General features: G+C 37.7%; 1 protein-coding gene and 1 long non-coding RNA gene across 8 annotated transcripts in view; one reads left to right on the plus strand and one right to left on the minus strand.

Annotated features, from left to right (window-relative positions):
• The first annotated feature begins 4293 nt into the window (after positions 1-4293).
• Positions 4294-27717, plus strand: part of SLC9A9 (solute carrier family 9 member A9) — a 228530-nt gene continuing 205106 nt past the window's right edge. For 5 of the 7 annotated variants that reach the window (XM_035335056.1, XM_035335058.1, XM_035335059.1 and 2 more), the window contains exons 1-4: positions 4294-4638; positions 12404-12606; positions 17615-17692; positions 18329-18405. In XM_035335056.1, coding sequence (XP_035190947.1) covers positions 4464-4638; positions 12404-12606; positions 17615-17692; positions 18329-18405 — 533 coding nt within the window. In that variant the 5' untranslated portion in view covers positions 4294-4463. The remainder of the gene's footprint in view (positions 4639-12403; positions 12607-17614; positions 17693-18328; positions 18406-27717) is intronic. The other 2 variants (XM_035335054.1, XM_035335055.1) reach the window with 1 other exon arrangement.
• LOC118171716 lies at positions 22207-27306 on the minus strand. Its single transcript, XR_004753347.1, has 3 exons — positions 27252-27306; positions 23679-23680; positions 22207-22219 (listed from the first exon to the last, which is right to left on the minus strand). It is a non-coding gene; the product is annotated as an uncharacterized LOC118171716 (long non-coding RNA).

The following is a 27717-nucleotide window of genomic DNA, read 5'->3' on the forward strand; positions in this document are numbered from 1 at the left end:
AAAGCTTTCTTCCTTCACCTGGTAGCTTGTTCTGAAAATCAAAATGTAACTTTTTAGTTTATCCCGTTCCCTTCCTTCTTGATCTATCATGTTATCATATTGTAAATATGATGTAGCTGCTGCAAAACCTTATTGTGCTATCTGACCTGCAGATCAGCTACAACTTGGAGAGAAGTTACTCCAGTTAAGAGGGGAGATTTGTGAGGGAGCTGGATACCATTGAAAATGTAGTTACACATCAGAACACAGAAATACCTGAGCACAGAAGTAATCAAGCCGATCATCTGCTCACATTGCCAGCAATTTTTCAAAGAAGACCTTACTTCAAACACAGTTTCAGAAGGAAAAGATAAAAACCAACAGTTTTGGATGACATATCTGGATTCCCTGTAAACAGCAACTATGTTGGGTGGCTGTGTCTGGACAGCTGATTTAAAATTACGTCTTACATCTCTGAGAGGAAAGCAGTATCTAAAAGCCCAGTCCCGTAACATGACAAATGCTAGTTCGAACCAGAACTCCTCAAAATTACATAAAGAGCTCTGCTAAGTCTTTGGCAGAGTTAAACAGCCAAGTCAGCCTAACTAATCTTGAGCCTAAAACTCCCATTCAGGTAATAGCAAACACCGATTACATTTCCCTGGTATCTGGTGTTGTGCTTCTGTGCAGGAAGGAAAAAAATTAAAAATCACTTGCCAAACTGCATATGTACGTAGGAATAAAAGGTTTAGCCTCATGTTTAAAGACATTATCTGCAAGAGGTAGAAATCCAATTCACATCATTTCTCCCAGTCTTTATGCGGAAATAACAGATATGGCAATATTTTAAAGAAAAGAGGGAAGTTTGGTCTCAAGATCCAACAACAATTATTACAAATCCTCAAAGGCTGCTTTGAAATTATTTAGCTATTCTCTGTAGCGGTGTGATTTTTTTCTAAAATAATTCACCTCTATGCCACCCACAATGTGGAAGCAGTTAAAGTGATAAAATACATAATTTATCCCTCACCCATTACAGCAATAAGCTCTTGATGTATAAGCACATCTTTATCAGTACAGTTACGTCAAAGTTAAGGAAACTACTTTAACTATCAGTAAAGAGAAAAATTGCTTTGTGTCTAGATTAACTTGTTACGCCCAAAGCCTATTCAGTAAGCGAGGTTTGAATTGGTGACTTAACTGGGAGCATTCCCATTCAGGAAGTTAAGCACGTGCTTAAAAGTTTTTGAAGCCTTCATTTTGCTAAGAGTCAGCCTTCATAAAGTCACAGCCTCACCAAAAAGTAAATCTTGGAACAAGCCTGTGATTTGTGGTTCAGTAGAAACAAAAGAAGAAAACAAAAACAATTAAAAAATCCCAACGGGGGCAAGATTTTTTGACTCTCAAGCACAGTTACTAGTGTCTAAACCCTGATTCCTGAGGACAGGGATGCTTTTTGAGTTCAGCCTTTCCTGACACAGATGTCTTTTCTTACAAAAAAGGTTCCAAGAATGCCTTCATCACTTCTGTCAAACAAACAAAAACCATTCCCTCTGATGACCCTATAGTTTCACACACAGAAACACGACTGGTCAACCACTACATGATTCAATTAGTTTTCACAGTGCATCCACTTTTAGAAAATTCTTCCTGAACAAAGCCCAGTCTTTTGTTACCTAATCATCATGTGCTAGATTTTTTTACCCTTGAATAATATTTTTCCATAAAAACAAACAAACAAAACCTTAGAAACTCTAGGTCAAATGCTTTACTGGGGCTAGAAACGGGAAACTGTACTAATTTTTGCCCACTAACATATTGCTTGGCAATGTGCACTGCACATGTGGTAGTCAGCATAACCCTTCTTCTTAGTATTTTTCTCAGGATGTTCAGTACACTCTAAAATACTTCATATTAAAAGAGACAGTGGGAAGGTGGGACAGGCTGGGAAATAAAGAATTCCAGTTGTTTACACAAGGTACATTTTTCCCCCTTTGTTCCTATGTAATAAGTCTTTTATTCTTATGACTTACATACTGGTTTTCTCACGTAACTGATATGACCAGTAGGCAAGCAGATAGGACACAGAAAACAAATAACTAGAAATTCCCATCATTTCCACTTCCTGTTATGGGACAATAAGTTAAAATATGTTTATTATCCACATCTGATACTAAATCTAAAATTATGTTTCCATCCAAGCTCTGGCAAAGTGCACATTGCTATAGCATATGACACAAACGTGCATGGATGGGATAAGGAAGAATTATAACCCTACTTTGCAAAAGGGGTAATGCAGTTTCAGGAAATTAACACTTAAGTGTTTCAAGTATTTTATACCACAATTGGTCTAACAGTTGAGATGGATGAATTCCTTACTGTCTGGTGCAAAATATGGGCTCCGGAACATTCAGATAGAAAAGGGAACTGAACCTTGTCTCCCAGCTCTGAGGTGAATACCATAGTCACAGAGATTCTTAGCAAAGAGTAACCTCCTTCCTTCCACTTCTTCCCTTTGATTTTAAGCATCCACAAATTGGTGAGAACAAAGAAATTTGGTTTTCATAATAAAATCTTAGGTTTTGATTGTGATAGATATTGAATGTGGCTAATGTACAATTATTTTTGTCTTGTTTTTGCTGCTTCCATGTTGGAGATAGATAAACAATCAGTGTCACAACATTCACTCAGGTCACTGCCATTTCTAAATTGTGAATGTGACATCCAAATCAAGTCTTCCTTTTTATTTTTCTCCCTTTTAAAAGCTTTAAACCTCAGATATGTGACTAATATTTTAAAAAGAGTTGCATCAGTTAATGAAATTGCTATATCTAATCCTCATATATGTTATTGTTTTATCCACAACACATTAGTGAATAATTCTCAGAAAAGAAAGAATAACATATAAGTTCAGATTGAGTTGTATGGTTCATTAATTTGGGAAGTATCTGCTGGTTTTTGACTACTTTTCATCTCAAAGAGACTCCATAGACAATCAGTTCAGAAATACAGTTTTGACTTGATCCTGACTAAGATTGCAAATTATCAGGTAAAATTACAGAAGGAAAAAGAAAAATAAGGGAAACACAAAAGAGAGAAGACAGTGAAACAGTGTAGAGGACAGAGTAAAACCTGTCACAGACTGAAAAAAAAATAAAAAAGAATATTCCATTAAGTGAAGAAAAAGCATGGATTAAAAAGAAGCCAGGCTCTTTTCAGTGGTGCCCAGTGGCAGGACAAGGGGCAATGGGCACAAACCGGGGCATGAGAGGTTCTGTCTAACCATCAGGAAGACTTCTGTGCTGGTGGGTAACACAGCACTGGAACAAGCTGCCCAAACATTGCAGATTGAAACAACAATACCTCCTTAGAAATACTCATACTCTTATGAGCTACAGCCTTGAAATTACCAAGAGTTTGGATATCTAGGTATTTATTTCTATTTTACTCACCTCGGGAATACAGTATCCGTTCATTTGGAATGGATACTATACAGCTCAGTTTGGCCCAAAATGTTTGTAAGAAAGAAATTTCATGAAATTGTGACAAGGAATAGTGAGGAAAATACTATCCTGTTCTACTGAGAAGCAGTCTATTTTTTTATTTTTTTAATTTTATTTTTTTTTTCCCATGATGAATTGAAGATGAGAGTTTATTTGGAATCCCTCTCTCCAGCACTGGACATGTACTGCAGCTTTAGGCCAGGACAGAAAACCTTCCATGAGGATTAGGGATTAGCTATAAATAGTAAGACAGTTTCTATTGTTTTCCTGGCTTGAGTAATGTAAATGAAAATATGCAAACAGCAGAAACAATGGAAAGTAAATTCTACTGTCTTTATTTGGTTTGATTTCTTTAAGGTATTTTCAGTTCCAGGTTATAGAGATCCCTGGCTACATACAGGATTGATGCCTGCTCAGGGCCTAAACCTTGAAATCCTTATTCATTGCTTCAGTTTCTTGTCTTTGCACTGTACACACTCCCACCTTCAACTTGCTTGCATTTGAAAGTGAGAGAGTGGAAAGATTGTTTTTAGCAAAGATTGCTATGTCATTCTCATAACTTCAGTTTTTCCCTCTAAAACTATCAAAACCCAATACGATTTTTAGGCTTCAGATTGCGTTACAGGAACAAGCTTTATGAACACAGCCTAAATGTTACAAGATTTGAGAAACTGGCAGAGTCTAAGCCTTGGAGACCATTTGTGCATCTAGAGCCAGAGCAAGCACAGTCCAGCGATGCAACTGTAATGCTAGAAATGAGACCGGGCGGCTTTAAGACAGAAACAGGAAGCTGTAACTAGAATCCAGCTAAATTCGGAGCTGGGGCACTTCACCCTCGGGCTGCAAGTCAAGCAGATGTGCTTGCTGTGAATTTCTGTAGCGTCCGGACCTTTTTTTTTTTTTTGTACTGAAGGTGATAACACCTTCCTTCCTCTGTGATTTTTTTTTCTTTTATTTTGCGTTCTTCATAAAGGGAATGAAATGGAGAAGTTGAAAAAATATGCAGCAGTGAAAGATGAAGATCAGTTTTATCACCAGGGAGCCGTGGAGTTGCTAGTCTTTAACTTTCTGCTCATTCTTACCATATTAACGATTTGGTTGTTTAAAAACCATCGATTCCGCTTTCTGCATGAAACTGGAGGAGCTATGGTTTATGGTGAGTATAAATTCAAGCGCCAGTTTAACATGGGGCTAGCTGCATATTTATGATCAGGCACTTCAAATCAAGTGCTGACAAAGCTCAGAAAACATAATGAAGTGTCATCAGCCCCCTAACTGGGCAGTAAAACGTAATGTAACACCTCATCTTTTAAAGTCGCTACAGGTTGGCTTGGTAAGGGTGTGACTAACAGGAGCTGTGTATCCTCACCCTGTTCACGTTATGTTCCTGTATGGGCAGACAGCCACTGAATGACACTTGGTGAAGTAGGAAATTTACAAGTAAAATAGCCACAGTGAAAGAAGTTTAGTGTGCCTATGTTGCATAAGATTCAAAGGTTATAGACTAGGGAGCTTTGTGAATACACCCATGTTATCTAATAACACTTAAACTATTTTGATACTTCTGTGTTTTTTTCTGCTGTGCCTTTGAAAAGCAGGCTACGAAGAATGCCTCAAGTCTTCTCTGACTGTTATCATTGTACTGTAATTTCAGTTTGCCTGTCCAGTTCTAACCTTCTTTTGTGCTGTTTGGCAATATTGTGTATCACTTTCACGCAGAACCTTCTGCACTGCCCACCGACAGGGTGTACTCACTGGTTTAATGGTACACACTTCAGTGTACAATGACTTACCTGGTCATTCTCTCTTGCCATCATTTCATGTTTCCTCAAGTGTGTGATTACTATTTCTGTAACTATAAAACACATATGGTGTGTGTATGATATAGTCAAAATATTAGTCATTATACAGCTTAATCCCAGGCTGTTTTGACTGTTCTGTTCTATGTACCTCATCTACTGTAGCAGTGTCATATCCAAACTAGTTCTGCTAAGGGTGCATATTCTGAAGAATATTTATCATGTCACAGGACACACAACACTTCTGTTGAAGTTCATCTGCAAGCCTGCAACAGAGAAGACAACTGTCCCCTATATTTAGAGGCAAACTTTATTTGCTCCTCCTATATGAAGCATTTCAAGATAATCTCAGTTCCATAAGATTATTACAGCTAAAGATCACAGTCTTCCTTTTATTCCTTTCAAACCATTCATAAATGAACAATATTTAAACATTTCAAGAACACAGGCCATTTCATCTCATTTCACTTAATGTCTTCACAAGTGACTTGGTACTCTGAGGGAAAGCAAGAAACTTGTATTAAGCCAGTCACTGAGCCCCTAAAATCTGGGTGGGAAAGGCAGTGGGTTTTCTTAATTCTCAACTGCCCTGCCTTTATTTTGAAGTCATGGGAGGCTTTTTCTAATCTTGAAGTCTGGCATACATAGAAAACACACTTCCATTGGAACAGCTGAGAGTGAGATTCATTACATGATACTTAGATGCAATAGTTTTCATTGTCAGGCATCACACAGATTGCTGTTTAACAGTTTTTATCAGTTACAGGCTGACCTAGCACCACCAAGACAACATTTACTTGTTGCATTTCTCTTAAAATCTGTCAGAAGGAAAAACATAAGATACCATGCAATATTTTCATTGTGATCAACTTATAAGTTACGACAGTATTGGTCTAATTGCATGCATGGGTGACTTCTATAATAGCTTCCCCTACTATGGTATGCTTTCCCATGTGCAACTGATGACAATTGCTGAAAATTTAGACAAAGGCATACCATAAAAGACATGAAATATGGGGGAATACAACATTAGACAAATTTATTTAGAGATTTAGTTATCTTTTTCCACTTTACTGTTTGCTCTGGTTCCGTTTTGCTGCCTGCCCAGAACATAATCTGCCCATCACGAAGATACCAGCTCATGATATTCTTTTGATCAGTTAAGAGACCAGTGCTCCATCAGGACAGAGCTTTTGAATTATTAAAATGTGCATGAACAAAGGAAACATTCCTCATGGTTGCAAATAAACAATCTATTTAGACTTGCATTATTTATGGCAGCATTCAAACAGGAAAAAAATGCTTGTTCATAGGATCTGAAGAGCTGGTGATGTCCCTTCTGTCCTTTAGAATTTTGAATACAGGTTTGGGTATCTTTAGCATCGTGAAAAAGTGATAACAAAAAGAAAGCAGAACTTCAGAGGTTGTGACAGAGGTGTTAGATCAACTGGCAGCAACTCCAGGAGAAAAATCAGTTCAGGAAATCTACAGGGGACCAAGTACTGGCACTGGCAGTCAGGTAAACCCTGCCTTCACTCACAGCGTAGTTAAGCCTGAATGACCTTGGTACAACTGTTTTTCTCCTGCTTCACATAGGGTTTTTTTGTTTGTTTGTTTGTTTGTTTTGGGGGGGGGGGGGAAGGGGGTCTTCATTATGAGAAGAATTCTCTTTTATACTTGTTTCATAAATAAATATATTTGAAATATATTTGCTTTACTCCAGCCCGTGGAGCTATTTCCTAGATACATGAATGGCAGTACAAGCAGCTTATAAATTTTCCTTCAAGTGACAGGAGAACGTAGCCACTTATTTGCAGAGTGAGTCCCACAGAATGATAGATGGGTCAGTGTACTTACCGAGGCAGGATTCTGTCAGGGGTATAGCAGTGGAAGGCATGGGGAGAGTGAAGAAGGAAAATCAGGAAGAAAGCATAGGAATACAAAAACAGGAAGATGTTTTAAATTTATTGCAAAGTGCTGAACAGACAAACTGGACACTAAGAACATCCTGATAGAAAGTTCTGTTTAAAGAATTTTATTCTTTTCCTCTGCATAAGCTTCTAAGGAAAATGTAGCTTTTGGCTAAAGAGTTTCAACTAAAAAAAAATCCATACTTGAAAATAATCCATTTAGAAACTTTAAAAATTGAAAGGTATTGATTTTTTTTTTAAATCAAGGCAATGTTTCTACACTAAATATAGCCATATTTACATTAATAATCTTTCTGTAGTTTCCCCTCCCCCCAAAAAAGTCCACATTTAGTTTAAACTTAAACACTATTTCAACAGAAATGTCATGTATATCAATATATTAGTATATATATATTTCAAGGTGTTTAGCTTGAAATTATTTACACACTCCAGTTGTTTTGTTTCAGCACCAAATTGAAAAGTCAGTTACTCACACAAAGAAAAAAAAAAAAAAAAAAAAAAAAAAAAAACAACAAAAACAACAACCTCAAAAACCAGACCTACCTGTTTATTCATTCATCCCTTTGTTTTTCAGTATCACGGAGAACAAGTTTCTCTGCTTGCTTTGACAAACAGACCCCAAGGAGCTGGCTCAGCTTCCTTTCTGGTTTCTGTATATCAAGGAGGCAGGTGAGAGTTTTGCGCTATCCTGAAAGGAAAGAGCGAAATTTACATATTTAGATGTTTTACTGTAATCCTGAAGAGTAAGCACTTTCTCAGACAAATTGGAAATGTATGCACAGAACAAAACAAGGCTTCTAAATAAACTGGACGGGCATCTCTAAAGCCTATTAGTCAACTCCAGTAGTGATGGATTTCTTTAGATACTTCATGAACCATGTCAGGTGCCCATCTTCCCCACATAACACTTAAGTCACAGCCCTCTGCAGTAGAGGGGAATAGCCCAGAGCTAGTTCAATGAATAATAATAATAATAATAAATTAAAATAAATCCAACTTTCTGATCTACCTCAGAACTTAGGTATCAGGGTGGAGGTGCAGGTGTTACCAGATACATGCGATTAAGTTAAAAAAACTCCTGCAAATAGGCAGCCAGAATTAAACTAAAAATCTAAAAACCAAAAACCATCCCACCAACAGGATCTGTGGTGTTTATCTGCTAGGCTCCTCAACAAAATCAGTTAAGAACTGTTCTCAGCTTGGTATGTTCTCAGCCCCAGGAAACACAGGGTGAAGGTGAGGCTGACTGGAGTTGTACCTGCCTTCAGAGCTGTGCTCCATAGGACCAGCTGATGAGACCAAACGGAAAACAAACAAAAAAGGGTAAATGGCAGAACATGGTCATTACAATGCTCAAGAGAGAGAAATGACTTAATGTTAGAAGGCTTAGAGCTACCTCCTGAAGTTTTAAGAGGATTAGAGGGCAGGGATTGGAGGTCTACCGTTCGCACTCCCCGTTCAACTCCTGACAGGTATGCAACGGGAAGGCTGAGTGAGCCTTACCCAGCCTCTGCTGAGGATTCCCTGAATGTCCTAATTTAAAGAAAGGCATCTTATAGCTGCCCAGATAAAATCCTGGGAAAAAATAACAGTCTTGTTTAGCTCAAGAGTTTGGTATGGGTGACTTAAGAAATCCCTTCTCATACTCCTCTCCGATTACAGATCTTATTCTGCTTTCACTAGAGAAGGTGGGGAAAAAACTGCAACTTCCATTTGAAACAATTCACGTCTAACTCAGAGTTAGATTTTGCAGCAAGGAGATCTCACTGCAAAGGACAATTCAGTTTTTTTGGTTTTGCTTTTTTTACTGAAATGTAAGTTACACCCTGTGTTGTCTCAATCCAGTATTAAATACATGTGCTTGAAACAATTAAATGAAGACATTTAATTAACAATTAAATGAAGTACTAAACAATTAAATGAAATACTAATTTTGAAGGGAAGTGACTTAAATAAAGGGTAACCGAGATGAAAACATTTATAATGGAATTTGGGCTCCTACAATACAAAATATGTATTCTCTGTGATATTACACTCAAATTTAGCCTTGCCTGAGGGTTTTCATTTACAATGACCTAAATCCTTAATTCACATAATACTATTTGAAATTTTTTATTCATGCTAATCAGTACAGTAGTATAACGCCTACTTGTGATGTCAGGTTACTGATGTGGTATCATTCCTGATTCATCTTCAGGAAGTTCTAACTGCTCAAGTCCTAGACTTACATGGTAAAGTTAGGCTTTCTATGTGCCAGTGTGAAACTGAGTGAGCTGCTATTATATTCTACAGACAGGATGTTTGTTACATATTAGGTCCATAGAGCTTTGTGGGAAATTTTTGTGTTTAAGTCCTCTACCATGAAACACTGGTTGCAAGGAAATTAGAAATTACTTTTTTTTTTTTTTTTTGCACAGTAAATGCATTAAAAATATTTACCATGATATTTCCCCATTTTCTTCTTAAATAAACAAGAAAGAGTCTTAGAATATATATTACAAAAGCATGATTTCAATTTGGAGGGTGAAGTAGAGAAGCCTTATGTAATGATTTAAAGCAGCAAGTCCATTCCATAAATGATGTACCTACTAAAATATTAAATACACTCTTCACAGATTTTTAATTCATCAGGGTTTGTATAGAGAGTCCTTGGCACATTTCCTATTACCGAAGGAAGAATGCTGTCTCACCACTTGTATTGACTCCTGCAGCATAACGTAGTGATACAGCAATTGCCTTTGTTTGAACTTTCCACAGAGCACTCGAGAATATTCTGAGTTGACCCATCATTACGGATCCCATCCACATTTTGTTCAAATCTAAGACATGATAGAATACCCTTGAGAGCTAAAAGCACCTCAGAGCCCCACTGATACCCTAAGAATATTGATCATTAGAATCTGCTCTAATGTTATTTCTCCAATACATGTATGCTGGTGAAGACTCTCGCGATTTCTGTGTTCTTCATTATCACTTCATTATTTTGGTGCTTCAGTAAATTATCTAAATCTGAACTCCATCTGAAAAGAAGAAGTAAAGCTGTAGAAGAAAATCCAAAGGCAGATTTGAATTCTGGTTGTAATTCTCAGTCCGTGTTGATCCTTATTTCTCTACAGCTACAGTTATCATATTTTTAAAATATTCCTTTTCTGCAAATAGATTTATGTATACTCAAGGGCTATGTTGCAGGATTATGATCAACAATATTTGCATTTGTTTCAATTCCAGAAAATTCCTGCAGAGGTAGCTTGAGACTGCTGCTGAAGATATCACATCTTCTCAGAATACAAAATAAGAGCAGTCCTTCTTCCCTCCTAGTCTGAACTTGACACTGAAGTTTGAATTAATTTTCCCTTGAGCAATTTAATGCAATTATGTTACTATTACTGAGAACATTTATTTTCATTTTTTAAATCATGAAACCAAATTTGGTTCATACTATGTGCTATGAACATACTAGGAATCTCAAAATGCTGCAGAAAATAGTAGTTTATAATACCTGATGACAGGATTCGAACTGAGACTATAGTTTAAGACAGAGTGACAGGTGCAGAAGTGATAAAGGAAAAAATAAGTTTTCCATTCCAGAGAATGAGGTGGAAACATCAAGTCTTGTCCAAGTATCAAACAAAGAGGAGTTTTTAATGTGTTTGAAATTGAATTTGAAAATAAAATGTGTTTTTTCCAAGAGGAAAACTAATAAAAATAAGACGAAAACCCTGACTGTTTTAACTAATTAATGCTTTCCTCGGTTCTCAGTCATGATTTTGGACATCTGGAACTGACCACTGTAGAAATCATATTTCACTGACGTACATGCAGTGCTTGCTTCCCTTTTCTCATAAGTGCTTTCCCAAAAAGTTTTGAAGAATTCTGTGTTTTACTACAGCTAGATTTGTTATCTGATCTACTGCACAAATGCTGTGTAACTTCAGAAAGTAGTCTTCTTCTACTTATCTAAATCCTGTACCATATAAAGCAACCAGCCATACTAAAGAAGATTCATGAGCCTACTAAAGAGGCAATGCAGCTGTTACTCTGTTGTAGCATCAATCCAGGAAGCTACAAGCTTGTGTTACATCATTGCTAGAAATTGGCAGTTCTGGGGTCTCTGGCAGTGCAAAATGTGAAAATAACAAAGACATTTACCTGTCCGGGTGTCCATGGTCACTTTCATCATCCATGGCATCTGATTAATCGATAAAATTTGTCTTTCAGATTCCTATGGGCTATTTTCTGTACTTTAATTCATTTCTTATTTTTCAATAGTAAGTATATCCATCTAGATGGCTTCCATAAATATTTCATCCGAGTATTCTTAGCATTTTATGAATGTGTTCATAATTAATAACGGCAAAGCTGTTCCTGTACGTGGCACTTAAAGCACCAAGGACATGCAGGAAGCGTGGAAATTAAATTTGAAACAACATCCAAGTCTCTGAGGGTGGAAATCATCTCCAGTAACGTTACCTAACTAAATATTAGTTACCTCTCCTAAAGTAATCACTCAAACTCCCACTAGAGCTGAGAGAGGAAGAATCGCACCTTCAGAGGGCAATTGCAGAAGTAATAACTATTAACTGTATTAGCAGCCTAAATGTCTATCTTAGATATGAGTCCTACATTTTAGATAAACCAATTAATCCTAAACTTAATTTTCCTTCCTTCTGTTGTATTCTCCATGTTTATACAGTCTCATAAATACAGTCTTCTACAGAAAGCAGGCTGACCCTGAGGATAAGGCTTCAGAGCCCACCCACCCCTCCACCCCCGAATGAAGTGTGTAAAATCAGCACCAGCTGATTTTTGTATGCTCAGCACGGCACTTCAGATATGCAGCCATCCCCTTTCTCTAAATATCTATCAAAAACACAGTTTAACAACTCAGTTAATAACTGTACCAGAATGATTCCAGCAACTGGATCACAAAAACAGGAGTATAACTGAGCACGTGGCAAAACAACATCGCTATTCTAATGAACTGACTGCTTTGGAAGAAATGTCCTGGTCCTCCGTGAAGTACTGAGTGAAATGTACCTCTGTGAAGGTAGAAACACTGAGAAAGTGGTGTCCTGGCTTTAGCAGAGCAAGAGCAGGGAAGTTCATTTTTTTCCAAGTCAGTAATTGTGCAACATCAGATACACAAAGGTACCTGAATCTCTTGGTTTTGTTTTTGTTTTTTACTTTCCAGGCCTTGTAATGGGATTACTTATACGATATGCAACAAAAGCATCAGATGTTGAAAGCGGAACTGTTTATGAATGTGAAAAGCTGGAATCTGGGCCATCCACCCTACTTATCAATATAACTAATCAGGTCTATGAATACCAATACAAAAGAGAGATCAGCCATCACAATATCAATGGTCACCAAGGCAATGCAATGCTTCAAAAGGTAAAAAATATCTTATTCTTATTCTAAACTGTGTAAGATATTTCTTTTATTTACATCCTCAAGAAAGAAAAACAAGTTTCAAGCTAAAATGTGACAGAGACACAGGCTATTTTGAATCTAAGGTGAGAAGTGAAAGTGAAGGAGAACAGAAAAGGAAATAAGTCCCAGTAGAAACCTCACAACTGGCTGTATGTTTGCAGAACAACTGTCTGAATGGTCCCACCTCCTGCAGACACTGAGTTCAGGGGGAGCAGACACAGCCGTTACCTTGGGTTCGTTGCCACCACAGCTTCATAAACCCCACTGAAATCTTGGTCTGCTGTCCTAAGAATGGCTGGCTCTGGCAGTATAAGCAGAGGAGGTTTACTCTCTACAGATTTGAATTTGTAAACATTACATGTCTGTAGATCGGTGTTTGGTTTTTCTGCTAATGCATAAATGCATTACAATGTTCTGACACATTCGTGCAACACCGTAGTCGGTGTCGGTAGGGATTTCACTGGCTATCCCCTAGCTTGTGGAGACAGTGTTGCAGCAAGTCAGGCTGGATGAAAAAAGCGAAGTGTGGGAGAATGTTTAGAGTCCCTGACAATGTTGTGGCCTTTTCTGTTTTCCAATATGTGACAATTAGAATATTTTACTTATTTATTATATTATTTCTCACCCTTGCAATATTTGCTTCCTGTGACTGTCACTCTATTAAAAATGACAGCAACTTAAAGAACTCGGGAGAGCAGAGGGGCTTTTTAAAATCCAGATTTTAAGCTCAAAGGTATCATAGATCCACATGTAGGTTCTAAGCCCTTAGTGGCGCTTTTACAATATTACAAAACATTATTTATATATAATTTTGCTTTTTAACAAGTATCATTGTTTATCTACTATAGTAAAATATATTCTGTTATCAGAATGTTATAATACCATTATCATTATACTTTTTTTTTTTTTAAGTATGCTTAGAATATACACTGGGCATCTCAGCAGGATTTGGATTTAACCATCTGCTGGAATTCCTTGCTAATGAAGGACCATTGTGGGCCTGCCTGCAGTCACTACTAGACTCTTGCCCTTCTCGGAGCAAGCTAGGCATTCAGGGCTAGGAGAGCTGTGGTGGGTGGAGACAGGAAAGCACAGTGGTAGTCACACTAGACAGATCTTGCTGAGTCTTCATCCTTTTTCCTGCTAGGAGGTTGCAGTTGGTTTGCCTTAGTCTAAGCGTGTGTTTAGTTCCCAAAGCATGTGCACTAATCTTTACATTTGAACATCTTCATCAGACATGATACACTGAATCAAGTTTGTGTTAGGAGCAAGGAGGAGGACTAGCTCACACAAAAGTCCCTGTTGCAGTTACAGGGATTGCCCAATCCTGTTTCCAGTTTGCTGGAAGATTCTTAAAATTCTCCACTGTGAATTGTGGAATTCTCTATATGACAGGAAAGGTCTCAGCCTGCTAGGATTTTCACTCCTTTTCCCTTTAAAATTAACTGGTAAGTGCCCCTGTAAAAAGAAAATATGTAAGAAAGGAAAGAGGGAGGGATTCAACAGTATTTAGGAGACAAAAACAATGCCTGGCAGCCTTCCTGCCTGTGGCAAAAGCACTGATATACAAAACAGAAAACACGATCACACCATGCTCTGGCTTTTGTACACCTGCAATTCCCTTTTGACTGCAGTGGAAAAGATTATTAAGTGCATTTATGAGAAATAACGGACTGTCCCATAACGTACAAATACATATCCTTTAGAGCACAGCTTTGAGTAGTAAAACATGCATTCAGGATCTCTGATGCCTATGGAAAAATACTTTAAAATATTTGCTGAATTAGTTCCAAAATTAACATTTGAGACTGTAGTTCAGAAGTGAAGAAAATTCATTTTCAGTTGTTTTCCATGAAGTTACTAGCAGAGCTGAAATTGCCAGCACATTATTGGCCAGCTAGTTGTTTTTTTTTTGTTTTTTTTTGCTTGTTTTGTTTTTTTTTTAGCTTTATAATTCAAAGTTAGCAGAACAGGGGTAAAAAAAATGCTGAGCTCTCACTTCCTGTTTATCAAATCAAGCTATCTGTTAGTAAGAAGATGGAAGTAATTCTGTAGTCAGCTCTTACTCTTCTGAAGCTAAATAATTTATCTGATATACTGTAGCCTTAACATATCACTTCATCTGAACAAAGGAGCTGCAAGGCATTGCATTAATTATGTTCTGTCTCTTTTAAAGGTTTATTATTTAAAGGCTATATTATATAGCTGCTGACTGAACAGTGAACAGTATGGAGGCTTATTCAAATATTTTTTTCTTCTCCAGCAATGTCGTAGCTTTAAACGGCATTCTGTTTTATTGCAAGTTACTTGAAATGAAGTGCAGTGACTGAACATTGTCTTTTGTCACTCTCCATGCCTGAAGTTGAAGGCAAATATGAACAGCGTACCGGCAGCTGAAATAAGAAGTTTTTGCCTTGCCTAAACTCATCCTCATTCTAGCATTACTTTAAAATTTTAATTGGTATTTTATATATTGTTTCTGGCCACTGTGGAAACAAAAAGAAAAATCTGTTTCACATCTACAAAATAGTGTTAGGTGAAGAATGCACTTTATGTGAACTCCAGATGCTTTTCCAGTTTCATGACACTTCAATATTTACAATGGCAGTCAGAAAGAATGAGATAAGGTGACTGAAATGCTTCCTATTTTCTGTGGCGTTTCAGTCTTTTTCTACTACTCTAAGGTCTGTCTCCATCTATTTCGGGGATGTCTTCGTCAGTGTAAAGCTGTTCTTATGGTCCCAGGTTTTATACCATTCATTGATCCCCTCTTTCTGCCAGGAAGACACTAGATGAGGAAAGGAGGACAGCTGGCAGCTTTCTAAAGGTGTAGCTTGTTCTCTTAGTTTCTTGCTGAAGGATAATCCCAGAGCTCACTACTGACTACCATAAATCAGTGCTCTCTGTATGCACGTACAAATGCATCAGGAGAATGAAGAAGATTAAGTATCTCTTCCAAGGAGGATAAAACGATGCTGAACGTACTCTAGGCTAAAATGCTTAGAAAGATGATCTCTTACCAAAAAAACTCTTCATCCTGTTTACGTACTCTGTGAAATTCAGGTTAAATATGTCATCCTGTAGCTTTTGGTAGATAGTATGAAGATCCCACACCTAACTGAAAGAGGAAATAATGAGCTAGCTCTGTGGTTGGTATGCACTGACACAGTTGCTCTGAGGTTAAAGAATTTATGGTATTTTATGCCAGCTGATGATCTGACACTATAAAAACTTATGCCTTGACAATTCTCCAAAGAAAAAATAATTACAATGGAATGGGAAAAAAAAAAAAAAAAAAAAAAAAAATAAGTTACTTTGGCTACTATCTGCAAACAAACTCAGTTTTTACTTTTATAAAGGAATACAATAAATCAGTTCCTCACACAATGTTCACCTTGACACACTGTACAAACATCATTTTTTCCTGAAGTTCAGATTGCTGCTTGGCTTGTAAAGCAGTTTTTATTCCTTAAATATTAAAACCAAATTGTATCATGTCCTTGTTTTCAATTCAAAAATTTGTTAAGGACAAGATAGAATAAGAGTCAACTGTCAAATCTGTTGTTGAGGCATTGCAACTAAATTGGACCTCAGTCTATTTGCAACGGAAAAACAAACAATGTTAAAAAGTAGAAGACAAATACACCCTGCTGTGAACCTCACTTAAAGCAGATATTTTATACACATTTTCATGGTGTTCATCCAAAGTTAGCCCTTAATCTTTATACAACACATAGCTGACAGATGCTATCAGTGTTAATATGGGGAGGGGGGGTTGCTTGCTTGGTTGGGTTTTGTTAGGTTTTGTTTATTTGTTTGTTTTTCAAACAGATGCACGGTTGTGCTGTGAGTACCTAAGGAGCTTTTTGTAAAGGTCACAGAAAAGATAAATGGACTCAGTGTGCTTTTGACAATCTTTATTGTAGCTCTGTAAATAAATATTACTGTATTAAAATGTAGTTTTTTACAATATTCATGAAACTCCAGCTTCTACCAAATGCCTGTAACATTTCCGATGATCTGTATAGAGCTCTGGGAGGTGAGGAGGCCTCAGAGTCTGCAAAAATTACTTAGCAACTTTCAAGAGTGGCTAAAACTCATAAAATTTCAAAACTAAAAACTTGGAATACAATTAATTAGAAACCATTTGGGGACTTCTTTTGTAGATAATCGTGTATGCTTGCAGCGATACTGCCTTTTAAGAATTTTTAGTAGGAAACTATATTGAGGGTGCACAAAAGATGTGATCACCAAGTGAGCTCAGGAGAGCTCAGTGAGGACCAGTGAGTGCTGCAGGCTGTGCTCTCCATGTTTGCCTGTGGTCAAGTTCCCATGCAGCACCTCCAGGTTTACGCTGAAGGAGGCAGTAAAATAAAATCTCATTCCTTACCAAACGAAAGGGAGACAGAGGCTGTCTGTCCCACACACATAAGGAGGTTCCTTATGTAGGAAGATCTCCTTATGAAGATGGTCGGGGTGTGCACAGTTTTCATGTGTCGTAGTTTGATAAAGTACGTATTAGCTGACAGCCAGTAGCTCATTAAGCAACATTAGCTAGCTCTGTCTGTAACTATACAGGTGTGCTTTGAAGGAAAAACTACTTTGGTTTTGGTAGCGTAGGTCTTTTCTGTTACTGTCATTCGTTAAGTGGGGAATTGAGCCACACCACTGATGTCTACATCAGAACCAGGAATTAAGCATGGGACTGTCAGATTGGATGGTCTCACAGTGCAAGTACTTAATATCACAGGTACACTGCTAGTATGTATTCCCACATAAAATAACGCATGACTGATTTCCTTCTTGAAACATTCAACTAGTGTTCCACGTATATAAGCAGTAAGGAACTACACATGTATACGTATAAGAAAACTCATAATTCCATTCTATTAAAAGTTACAATTGAAACCCATCCTAGCAAATGAAATGTTCTATATGTCTTTACTATCTCTTTTGTCTTTTCTGGCAGATGACATTTGATCCTTCCATATTCTTCAACATTTTGCTGCCACCCATTATATTTCATGCTGGTTACAGTTTAAAGAAGGTATGTGCCTCTTTCTTACATTGCAGAAATGGCTGAATGTGATTGCTGCTCTGTAGATCCAACAGGCCCGAGGCAGAGAAAAGAGTCACTTTATATTGCATGGCAAGAACTTGGCAAAAACGGAGGAAACTGCAAGATGCGTGGTCCTCAGTCTGCTCTCTGTCTGTGTCTGTGCAAAGATTTGATTTTGCAGTTTGTAACTCTTGGGCATTGCTGTTTCCAGAAGAGGCCACTCTGAATCTGGAAAGACTGCAGATAGGCAGCAGCCCATCTGTGTTTTATGCACTGCGTGATCAGGACTTAGCTTGCTCCAGGGATAAGGTTATGTTACAGTTTTCAACAGATACTTTCAGTGTGAACTTCTGTCATGACCCCGAAGCATTTGGCTAGATATATAAAAAGAGGGAATTTCAATGGCTCTCCAAGAGGCAAAAAATGAATCAAATCGCATCTCCCAAATAACTTCTGTAGCCTATATTGTTTCATTTAATATCTGGGGTATAGGTTATAACAAGAAAAAGAATGGATGGAATGGCACTTCTGGATGCAGTGTTTCAACTTGGTTTTCATGTTCTTTTACTGACTGTATTACAAAGGACTTTTTTTTTTTTTTTTTTTTTTAACTTTCCTCCTCAGAGACATTTCTTTCGTAACTTAGGATCAATTTTAACCTATGCCTTTTTGGGAACTGCCATCTCCTGCATTGTCATAGGGTAAGTGAATGCCTTCTGCTATTATTGCTGAAGTCATTATTAGTGCTCTGTATTTTTTTCAATTTAAAACTAAACTGTAAAAATAATTGCTGACCTTGCACGGTCAATATAATTCACAACCTGTGTAACAGATCGAGTAATTCTTTTATCAGGGAATGCAGAGATGGAAAAGACAAAACTCTCAGGCAATAAGAATTGTCTAGGACACTCAGGAAATTGTGTCTTGCATTCCTGGTCTGTGACTGATACAAGCATGACCTACTTTCTACAACTGTAGCCTTAACCATCTCTCCTAAGAAAAGGAGCCATTCTATCCTTTGAAATTCCGTGCTTTTAACCAGCATTCCTTTTATTGGACACCAAATCTATAAATTAAGAGGAAGGACTTTAAATCTCACAAGGGAAAGGGAAGAGAGGGGGGAACAGATACATAGTGTCATAAATGTAGAATTCCTGGAGTCATTTCTAAGGCCAAGTGAAACCTTTTAGTTGAAGGTCATGCTAAACACCTCACTATGAAATTATAAGTGAATTTAGCTATATGATATATATATGGTATGACTATACTGCTGACATGACTAAACACATATATGACATGACTAAACAATTTCTGCAGAAAAAGAGGAAGAGAGAAGAAAAGAGGAGTGAAAAAATCTTGTTCCATTTCCATTCTTCCTAAGTGAAAACTTTCTAATTTTGTTAAAATTTGCCTGATTGGCAAGTCAGAAATGGATTATTATTTCCAGGCTGGCATGATGTGGAATTTTTGTTTGTTTCAATCAAAGTAAGCAAACCATTTAAAAATCCTTTCCCCCATCTGTATTTGCACTAATACGCACCTCAGTAAGACCCCAGCTCTTAGAGTTGCTTCTTTCCTTACCCATGAAAGGGGTAACACCCCTAAGTTTTGAATAATAAGCAAAGATCTTCATTCTGCTAACAATTTGAGCTGCATGCTGACTTATTATTGAGGTAACAGTGGTTCTGGATCTCATCAGGACTCTTCCTGTGCTTCCTCTCACTTGCCGTGGCTATTCAAAACTCATGTAAAACAATTTCTAATAGCTCTGTTGGACTGCAGAAAAGCAGTAGAGCTGCCCAGCCCAGTGATGCCTTTAAACATTCATTTGCTTTCTGAGCTCTGACACGTGTTATTGCCATTGGTAAATGGAAAGTGCCACAGCAGCTTCAATAAGCTTGTTAAAAGAAATATAAGACATTGAGTTTATCTAAATTCCAAATGCTGGCATTCCTGTACCCAGGTTATTTTATGTAAAACAGAGTAAATGCAGATGGAATCTAATACAGAAAGTTCCTACTAGTTTTAGCAATTCAAAGTTCAAACCCATAGTCAGGAAACCCTAAGGTAAGGAAGTAAACACTGAGTAGCACTGAGCCTTGTACTGTGCTCCTTACGGTCACAGCCCCACTGAAATCGTTGCAGCAAAGGCACATAATATATTCAGAAAAAGGCATATTAGGATGTGAAACATGTTTGCCTGCCATACAGATCAGGATAAGAATGAGGCAACGAGCTCATGAAGAAGAAAGATAGATAATGCAAAAGCTTTACTGAAGGGAACTATAAATAAGTCCTAAAAGAAAAACTTGTCCCAGGAGAGAAGGGATGAAGAACCTTGTTCTTGTTACAAAAGAAAGGACAGAACCCTGAGGTACTTCTAGACTGCACTGTTGTAGATAAATATTTTGTGCATGGCTGTGAGTAAACATGTATCTACTTTTTATTACGCATGCACAACAATATATATGTGCCTCAGTCCATACACAGGCTCTGACCTGACCTGATACAGGCGTATCTGCAGCCTCTCATTGGGACCGGGCGCTTCCTGTCACAGCGAACTACAACGCACCCCACTGTGACCTCCTCCTGTGGTTTCTGCTGTAGTGACTGTACGGTTGATAACAACGAAGGACCAGACCTCTCTTTGTGAACCAGAAACAGCTGGGAAATATCTTTAATAACAAACAGGAACAGCAGTTGTAGGGTGCCAGCTCTATGAGGGCTAGAAAGTTGCCATGGAACACACTGGCAAAGCTGCTACAATGGTGCCCTCTCCTCATAGTAAATCTTTGCTTTTCTGTGAAAGTCTTCCAGCATCAGGAAAGAGGAACAGTATAGAATTTGAGTGAAAAGGCTATAACCAAATAAACACTCTCTCCCACATCTATTTTAAAACTATTTAGCAAGAAGCAGGGAAAAGGCTTAACTGCTGCTTCAGCAAGAAATGGTGTTCTCTTCCCTTAAATTTCATTTTTGATAAACTCTGTTCTTTGCTGGGATGTATCTTCCCAAAGGGATGCCTTTGGTAGATATTTTCTATTTTGATGCTGAAAAGGTGATCAGGAAATTGGAAAAAAAAAAAAGATTCTATGATAACAAACCATCAGAGCAACATATGACTAAGTGTCAGGGGACTACAAAGATTTGCGTTGTTTCCCTCTTAAAATCATCTTGACTTCTTAGATCCGCATTCCTAGTTGCGGCCAGGGCCAAGCTGTCTGTGCCTAGGAGCGTGGACTTGATAAAGCTGGCCTTATCTGTGATTTTTGGCTCTGCTTCACTTGGGTTCTCTCATATTGCAAAGCCAAATCCACATTTTAGGTATTCAGAATCCAGCATGTTTGCAGTCACTTACTCATTTTTCCAGCCTGTGTAGCAGGCTTGGCAAGGACACATTTTTCTGAAATTTAAAGCCCTGTGAGTGTGCAACTCAAATAGCAAAAGCATTTGCAGACAACTTAGGCCAAGTCTGAATTGCCTTCATGGCTGCAGTGACAATTTTGCTTGAATAAAGCTCAGTAAAAAAATAAATGTGGTTGAATCAGAGAAAGAAAAAAAAAAAAAAAAACAGTAGTTGTGGTTTCAAGACAATGAAGCCATGAAATACAGACAATATCAGATAATGTCAGATAAATAATCAGATAAATACAGATAATATCGATGTTTGGACAAGGCAGTCCAAGATCATCACTGTTGCTTACTCAAAGCAAAGTTTGTAAAAGCATAGCAGTTCACACCAGAAAAGGTCTGATGCCTTTTTGATTTCTCCTTCCTGTTTAATTACACTTAGTCATTTTTAAAAAGTGTGCAGTTCAGGTAGAAATTTATGGCTAGCTTTAACTTGGTAGCAGAAAAGCCCAAGGCCTGTAAGAGATATAAGCTGAATGTGGGCGATTACTTTTTTCCATGAACTCCATTCCTCTTTTATGATTCAACTGTTTCATTCTGGCGGTCTTGCAAAAAGCACCCCTTTGTACGCTAGTCCATTATAGCTGTCTCCTGTTCAAAGCTCATTTCAGTTTTACATCATTCTGTCTTAGCAGTTTGATCTTATCTTGTATAAAATTTATTTACTCTAAAGATGAAAAAATTTATTTATTCCAAAGATGAAATCATTAGACAATAATTTAGAAATTATCTATTAAAAAAAATAAAAATAAAAAAAAATCCATCCCTCTTCGTGCAGCACTATTTGAAAAAGGTGGGTACCCTGAAAATCTGACAGACACACGCAACTTCCTCTAAATTTAATGGCAAAGAGGAAGGACACACCATACTTTAACCTATAATGCAATAATAGCTCAAGGTAAGTATTTTCTTGCATTTTAATTGGGTATAAAACTTGAAGTATCCACATCCACATAAATGAGGCAAAAAAGGAGATACCATAGCTGAAGAAATACTGCCCTTGGATTGGAAGATACCAGTTTCCATTTGTAGTTTTCTTCCCTGTGTAGTCTGTAGCCTTCTCTTCCTCTGTTTCTTTCCCCTTTGTTTCATGCTCTTCCTATCCTTTCTTGTTCTGCTCTCTGTGATACTCACAGTCTTATCTCAAAATATTCTGCCTTTTGCGCCTTTGTTCTACCTTTGCTGTCTCAATACTTATTTACTGCCTTTTATCTCAATACTTCCCTGGCAATCATTCTTATTTTGCTAATGGGCACTGGGTGCAATTGGCAATATAATGCCTTGCGGATGAGGGGGAACATCTGGCACAAAATCTAACGGTTTAACCACAAAACAGTGTAAGCATACAATGCTGAGGTCTCTGACAAGGGGAGAGAGCTAGACAGAAAATAATACTATGCCTTCATTGCTCACAGTGTTTTAAAATAGTATTTTAAGGAAAAGATGCAGGTGATTATTATTAGCTGTTCAGGTTCACATAACCTTCTCTGACTGAAGAGGTAGGACTCTTTCATATTCAAAAGACAGCCACACTCATTATTTTGCCCTGATTAATTCCAGTACAAGTTTGTGAGCACATGGATGCTTGCTTTAGAATAAGTGTATCAGATTATTTCACGGTTATCAGTGTTTAAAAGTGAACTTTAATCAAAATACTTTTCTTTGTGCATCTTGGTTTAACTGGAGTGACTGACGTTGGGCAAAGTCTCTTCTGATACTTAAAGAGCAAGTCTTCACACTTCTTCTAATGGGCAGTCAAGAATCATTTGCCTTGCCATTCAACAAATTAATATTGAAACACTCACTGCATATGATCAATAAAAGCTGAGATAATAACAGAAAAAATACAGGGCAGAGCCATACCCTTGGAAACTTTAAGGAGAATGCTCCTTTAAAAAGTGCATGGTTTTTCAGTCTCAGCTACTGACGTGTTGTTTTAGAACATTTGATACCTTCTAAAGCTCTAAGCAAAAGAGAAATTATACTTTGCATGTATTCAGCTTAGCAAACTATAGCCATGGGGAGACACTTCATGCTAAGATACTTGGCTAGAATTTAGAGTACGCAAATACATTTTTCTCTTTTATCTTTTTCTAGTACCTTCTTTTAAAAACTGAATCTTAAATGATTTAGTTTGAAAACCAAAACCAGTTTTGTTTCTATACATGCATACACCTATATATATAAATACATGAGAGACATGGAAAGAGATATCAAGAAACAGAAAATACAACTTCAAATATTTTTTACCCAAAAAAACTGTTATGAGATTGGGTGTTCCATCAAAACCAAAGTAGACACTTCATATGTTTCAAATTCAACTGTTTGTGGTACCAAGATTCCATTGTCACGTGAAACTGTTTTTTCCTCACATTTAACTGTATACTTTCGATTGCCCCCTATATGCCTCCTAAGGGAGGAAAGGGTGGGCTGAATTAGTAAGTGTTCCTAAAAAGCAGCAGCAGCAGGAAAAAGTTCAACTTTACAGTGTCTACATCAATGCCACACATCCTGACATAACTATCCAAAGATTTTGTTCTAGCATCATTATGCCTACCCAAACTCCTCCCAGTAATAATGAACTTTTAAAGACTAAGAGACAAGTTCTTTCCACTAGTATACTGTTTAAACAGAATATTCACCACTTTTACTAGAAAATAGTCTTTCAAAAAAGAAAAAAAGAAAAAGAAAAAAAAAAGTGTATTCATTTCCTCCTCTAAAGTAAGATTACTTTATAAGCTTCTTCTCAACAATAGGTAGCCTGCTCTGGCTTCATAGTAACAGGAGACAGGACTATCGCTGTCGATGTATTGACAAATTGACAGTAGGCAGAGGTTCCATTTCTCAGTAACGATTTGGCAATGTATGCTCAAGGAGATCAGCATGCAGTAGTTGTTTATTAAGCACCGCATGACTCTAGAGATAGGATTTTTCTTTGCACTTACAATTTCCATAGATGTTTGTGTAGTTTGGCAAATGAATATATGTTTAGCTAGGTTATGAGCATGTTCTATATTACCTTCTAACTGAAGCTTAATGGAATATACTAATGGGGTGTGCTGATGTGAGACAGTATTGAGCTTAGGAACAACAAGCTTTACAACTTGGAAGCTGCTCTGTTCTTCAGCAGAGCAAAATGAAATGTTTCTTGGCTTGAATCTACTGTGCAGTGCTATGTGAGTCTTCTGAATTTTGGAAATTGTTTCTGCAAGGAAAAATGGGGCCACATTAAGCGTAACAGAAGATATTCCTCTGTTGTGGAGCTCTCCATAAACTAAGCAACTACCTTTACAATGATTATCAGCTGTTATACCACATAAACTCTTGCCTTCCCAGAGGATAATTTCTGTTTTAGGTCAGAACTACTTCATGTACAGGAAAAGTAGTTTTTTTTTCCTAATTTTAAGATTATTTTCTACCGCACATTTCTACCAAATGATGTAATTAAAACAGGTCTAACTTTATTCCATACACCACCTATAAATAGCAAATGCTTAACCTACTCACAGGCAAGAATAAAATCTTTATTTTTGGTGGAAACAGAAACTGGTGAGGGGGAGTGTTCAAGTAGCATGGTGCTGTAAAGATTAACTGAGAGAAAAAAAGGGAAAACTGTATAGAGACCATTTGCCCTCCCCTGATAAGCCCCTCTGAACATGCTTCAGATGTCTGGCTTTAATAATGTCCACTAATATTTTGAAACCAGATATTCAGCCCACGACTGGAAATAAAACTAGTAAGCAGACATTCATTTGAATGTAGTACCCGTGTTGGTATTCTTTTGGGGCCTCTCCAGCATTCTCCAAAGAAGACAACCTAACCCCGAGCCCCAGCAGGAAAAGAATTGGTGTGTTTAGTTGTAAATGTGTAACTCACTGCCCCATTGTGGTAGCTCTGATTTTTCAGTCAGTATGAATCTAAAATAATTCTTCTGCTGCCTGTGTTATTGCAAACAGCAACTCACAGCTGCAGTCACAAAGGGTAGTTCCTGCTTGTCACTTTGTTTAAAGATGTTTGGCAAATCCAGAACAGAATTTCACAAAGGGAGTAAAAAGGGAAGAGACACTCTCTTAGACATAATTCTCAGAGCTCTAGCAGTTCTAAAAGTTACAAAGTATTAAACAAACAAACAAAACAACACCACCACCACACCAACACTCTAATTTGTATGACTTGTCAACTTATGGATCAGAAGCTCAGTTAAATTAAGATACTGATATAAAACAGTGTTTTCCAGGCCACTAACACCCACACAGAGCTGAACGTGCTTCCAAGAGTACTTTGATGCATTCAAGTATGTTTTGCTACAAGTTCAGTCTTAGTATTTGTAGCCATTTCACAACAAACATCTGACATTGTTTACTGCAGCAGAGTTGATCACGCAGAAAGCCCAGTCCTTCTCATAAGCAGATGTGGTGAACAGCAGGGTATAATTATTTGTGTCTTCCATAAGAACCCCTCAGCATACTAAGGACATCGAAAGATTTGCATTATAGGGAACACAAAAGGTGTGTGGCTGGGGAGACGAACAGAACCTGTAATACCAGGACACTAAAAGCAAAATGAAGTTTAATACCCAGTAGGCTCTCTAGGAAGCAAGTAAAAATGTAAATCATGCACTCTTGAAAAATATGCAAATGGAAAAATGGAAAAATATGCAAAATAGGAAAAAAAAAAAAAAAATCAAGTCCAGATTTTTCCCCAAAGGAAAGCCCTGCCACGGGGCAGGAGCACGTTTGTTTGGTTTGTTTATTTTGGTGTCGTTTTAAAAAGCTTCTTTCCAACTGCCGTGGAAGTAGAAGCTTTTTACTGCAGGAATAAATACTTCTGGTTAGATCTCCTAGTGTCTTCCCTGGTCTTCATGAATCCCTTAAGAATTGACACCCAGTGTGGTCTCCAAATACCACCACCCCCTATGTCTCTAGCTGCAGACCACTCATATGCCTCTGCAACCCAGCTTCTTGGCTGCAGCAGCATTTGGAATAGCGTATGACTGAGGGAGAGATCTCTGCTTCAGCCCACACTACGCATTGCTTCAGGCTGTACAAAACTGTATGGCTTTACTAAGTAGTGAGACATGTTAACGGGCCATTGCTTCCCTCTGAATCAAGATGGACAATGACATGATCTCTATCACGTACACAGGAATTTTTGAACTGTTTACAAAGTACTTTGAGCTGCTTCAGGGTGAACAGTGCAACAGAAATTTAAAACAGAGGAATATCCTATTCTCTAGTAGCATGGAGTGTGCAATCTTTAGTCTCTTCTAACTGGCCAGCTTACTGCACAGAATGACAGAATGGCTGAAACTGGAAGGGACCTCCAGGGATCATCTAGTCCAACCCCCCTGCCAAGCAGGGTCACCTAGAGCATGTTACACAGGATCACATCTGTCAAACTGATAAAATGCTGCCCAACATTTGAAAGCATATAGGCAGTAACTCATTGGTATGCATGGACTGGAGCAGAAAAGATCCGTTTCTTTAAAAGTTTTGTTATAAGCAAACTCAGAGGATTGCTTGTTCACCCACCAGATAGTCAGATTCTCCATGTGAGACATCTGAGACACAGATAACGTTAAAATAATATAGGAGCCTTTCTTCAGCTTTTACTTGTTTAGAGTATTAAGAAGACAACAAACCATCTAAAGTGTTTCCCAGCCAGGTTCTTCATAGCAGTGCATGACAGGAGGACAAAATGACTGAGGCACATTAAATAAAAGAGGCTCTGACTTGACACAAGCAAAAACATTTTTGCCATGAGAACAGTCAAGCATTGGACCAAGTCATCCAGAGAAGCTGTGCGATCTCCACCCTTGAAGATTTTCAAGAATGAACTGGCTAAAGCCCCGAGCACCCTGATTTGACCTCATTGCTGACACTGCTTTGAGTAGAGCTAGAGATGTCCTGTGGTCCCTTCCAACCTGAGTTAGTCTACAGTTCTGTGATGCTATAAATAGCATGTTACAGCAGAACATATTCTGCCTCCAGACTATTCCTTTAGCTATTTTGTAATTCCATCTTCTCTACTATGTTTTCTTTTGATTCAGTCATCTTAGTACCCATCATTCCATATTCAACAATTAGCTTCCCAGGCAGTTTTTCCTTCTTCTCACCTTCTTTAGAAATACAGAGACTGCAATACTGAAGAAAACCAGCTAGGATTATATCACTTCCTGCTGCAGAAAAGACTTTATGCATCAAGGTGGTTCTTGAAATGCTAATTAGCCTCTGCCCATAGCCAGCTCCACAACTTATACAGAAAAATCATCCACTTCTTTAATATAATGATTTGGCTCTTGCTTGCTCTTTGTGCCTTCACCTCTTCCCAGCTAACTAGCCCCTCTGTGAAGCTTAGCAGCAACAAAAACAGACATGTTAAAACACCAGTCTTCACTCCTTTTTGTCATTTCCATTATTGGAAGCATTAGTGGCTTTATCTGTTCTGTGCTATTTATGAGCATACTGCAAATTTAGAGTAGGATGATGTCACTGATCAGAAAAAAAAAAAAAAAGAGAGAGAAAGAAAAAGCAAAACTCTTCATCTGTAAAGACAACGACTAATAGTGAAACTGCAATAAAAATGTAAGGTCATATACAGAC

The sequence above is a fragment of the Oxyura jamaicensis genome, chromosome 9 (assembly GCF_011077185.1).
Source record: "Oxyura jamaicensis isolate SHBP4307 breed ruddy duck chromosome 9, BPBGC_Ojam_1.0, whole genome shotgun sequence".
Lineage (NCBI taxonomy): Eukaryota > Metazoa > Chordata > Aves > Anseriformes > Anatidae > Oxyura > Oxyura jamaicensis.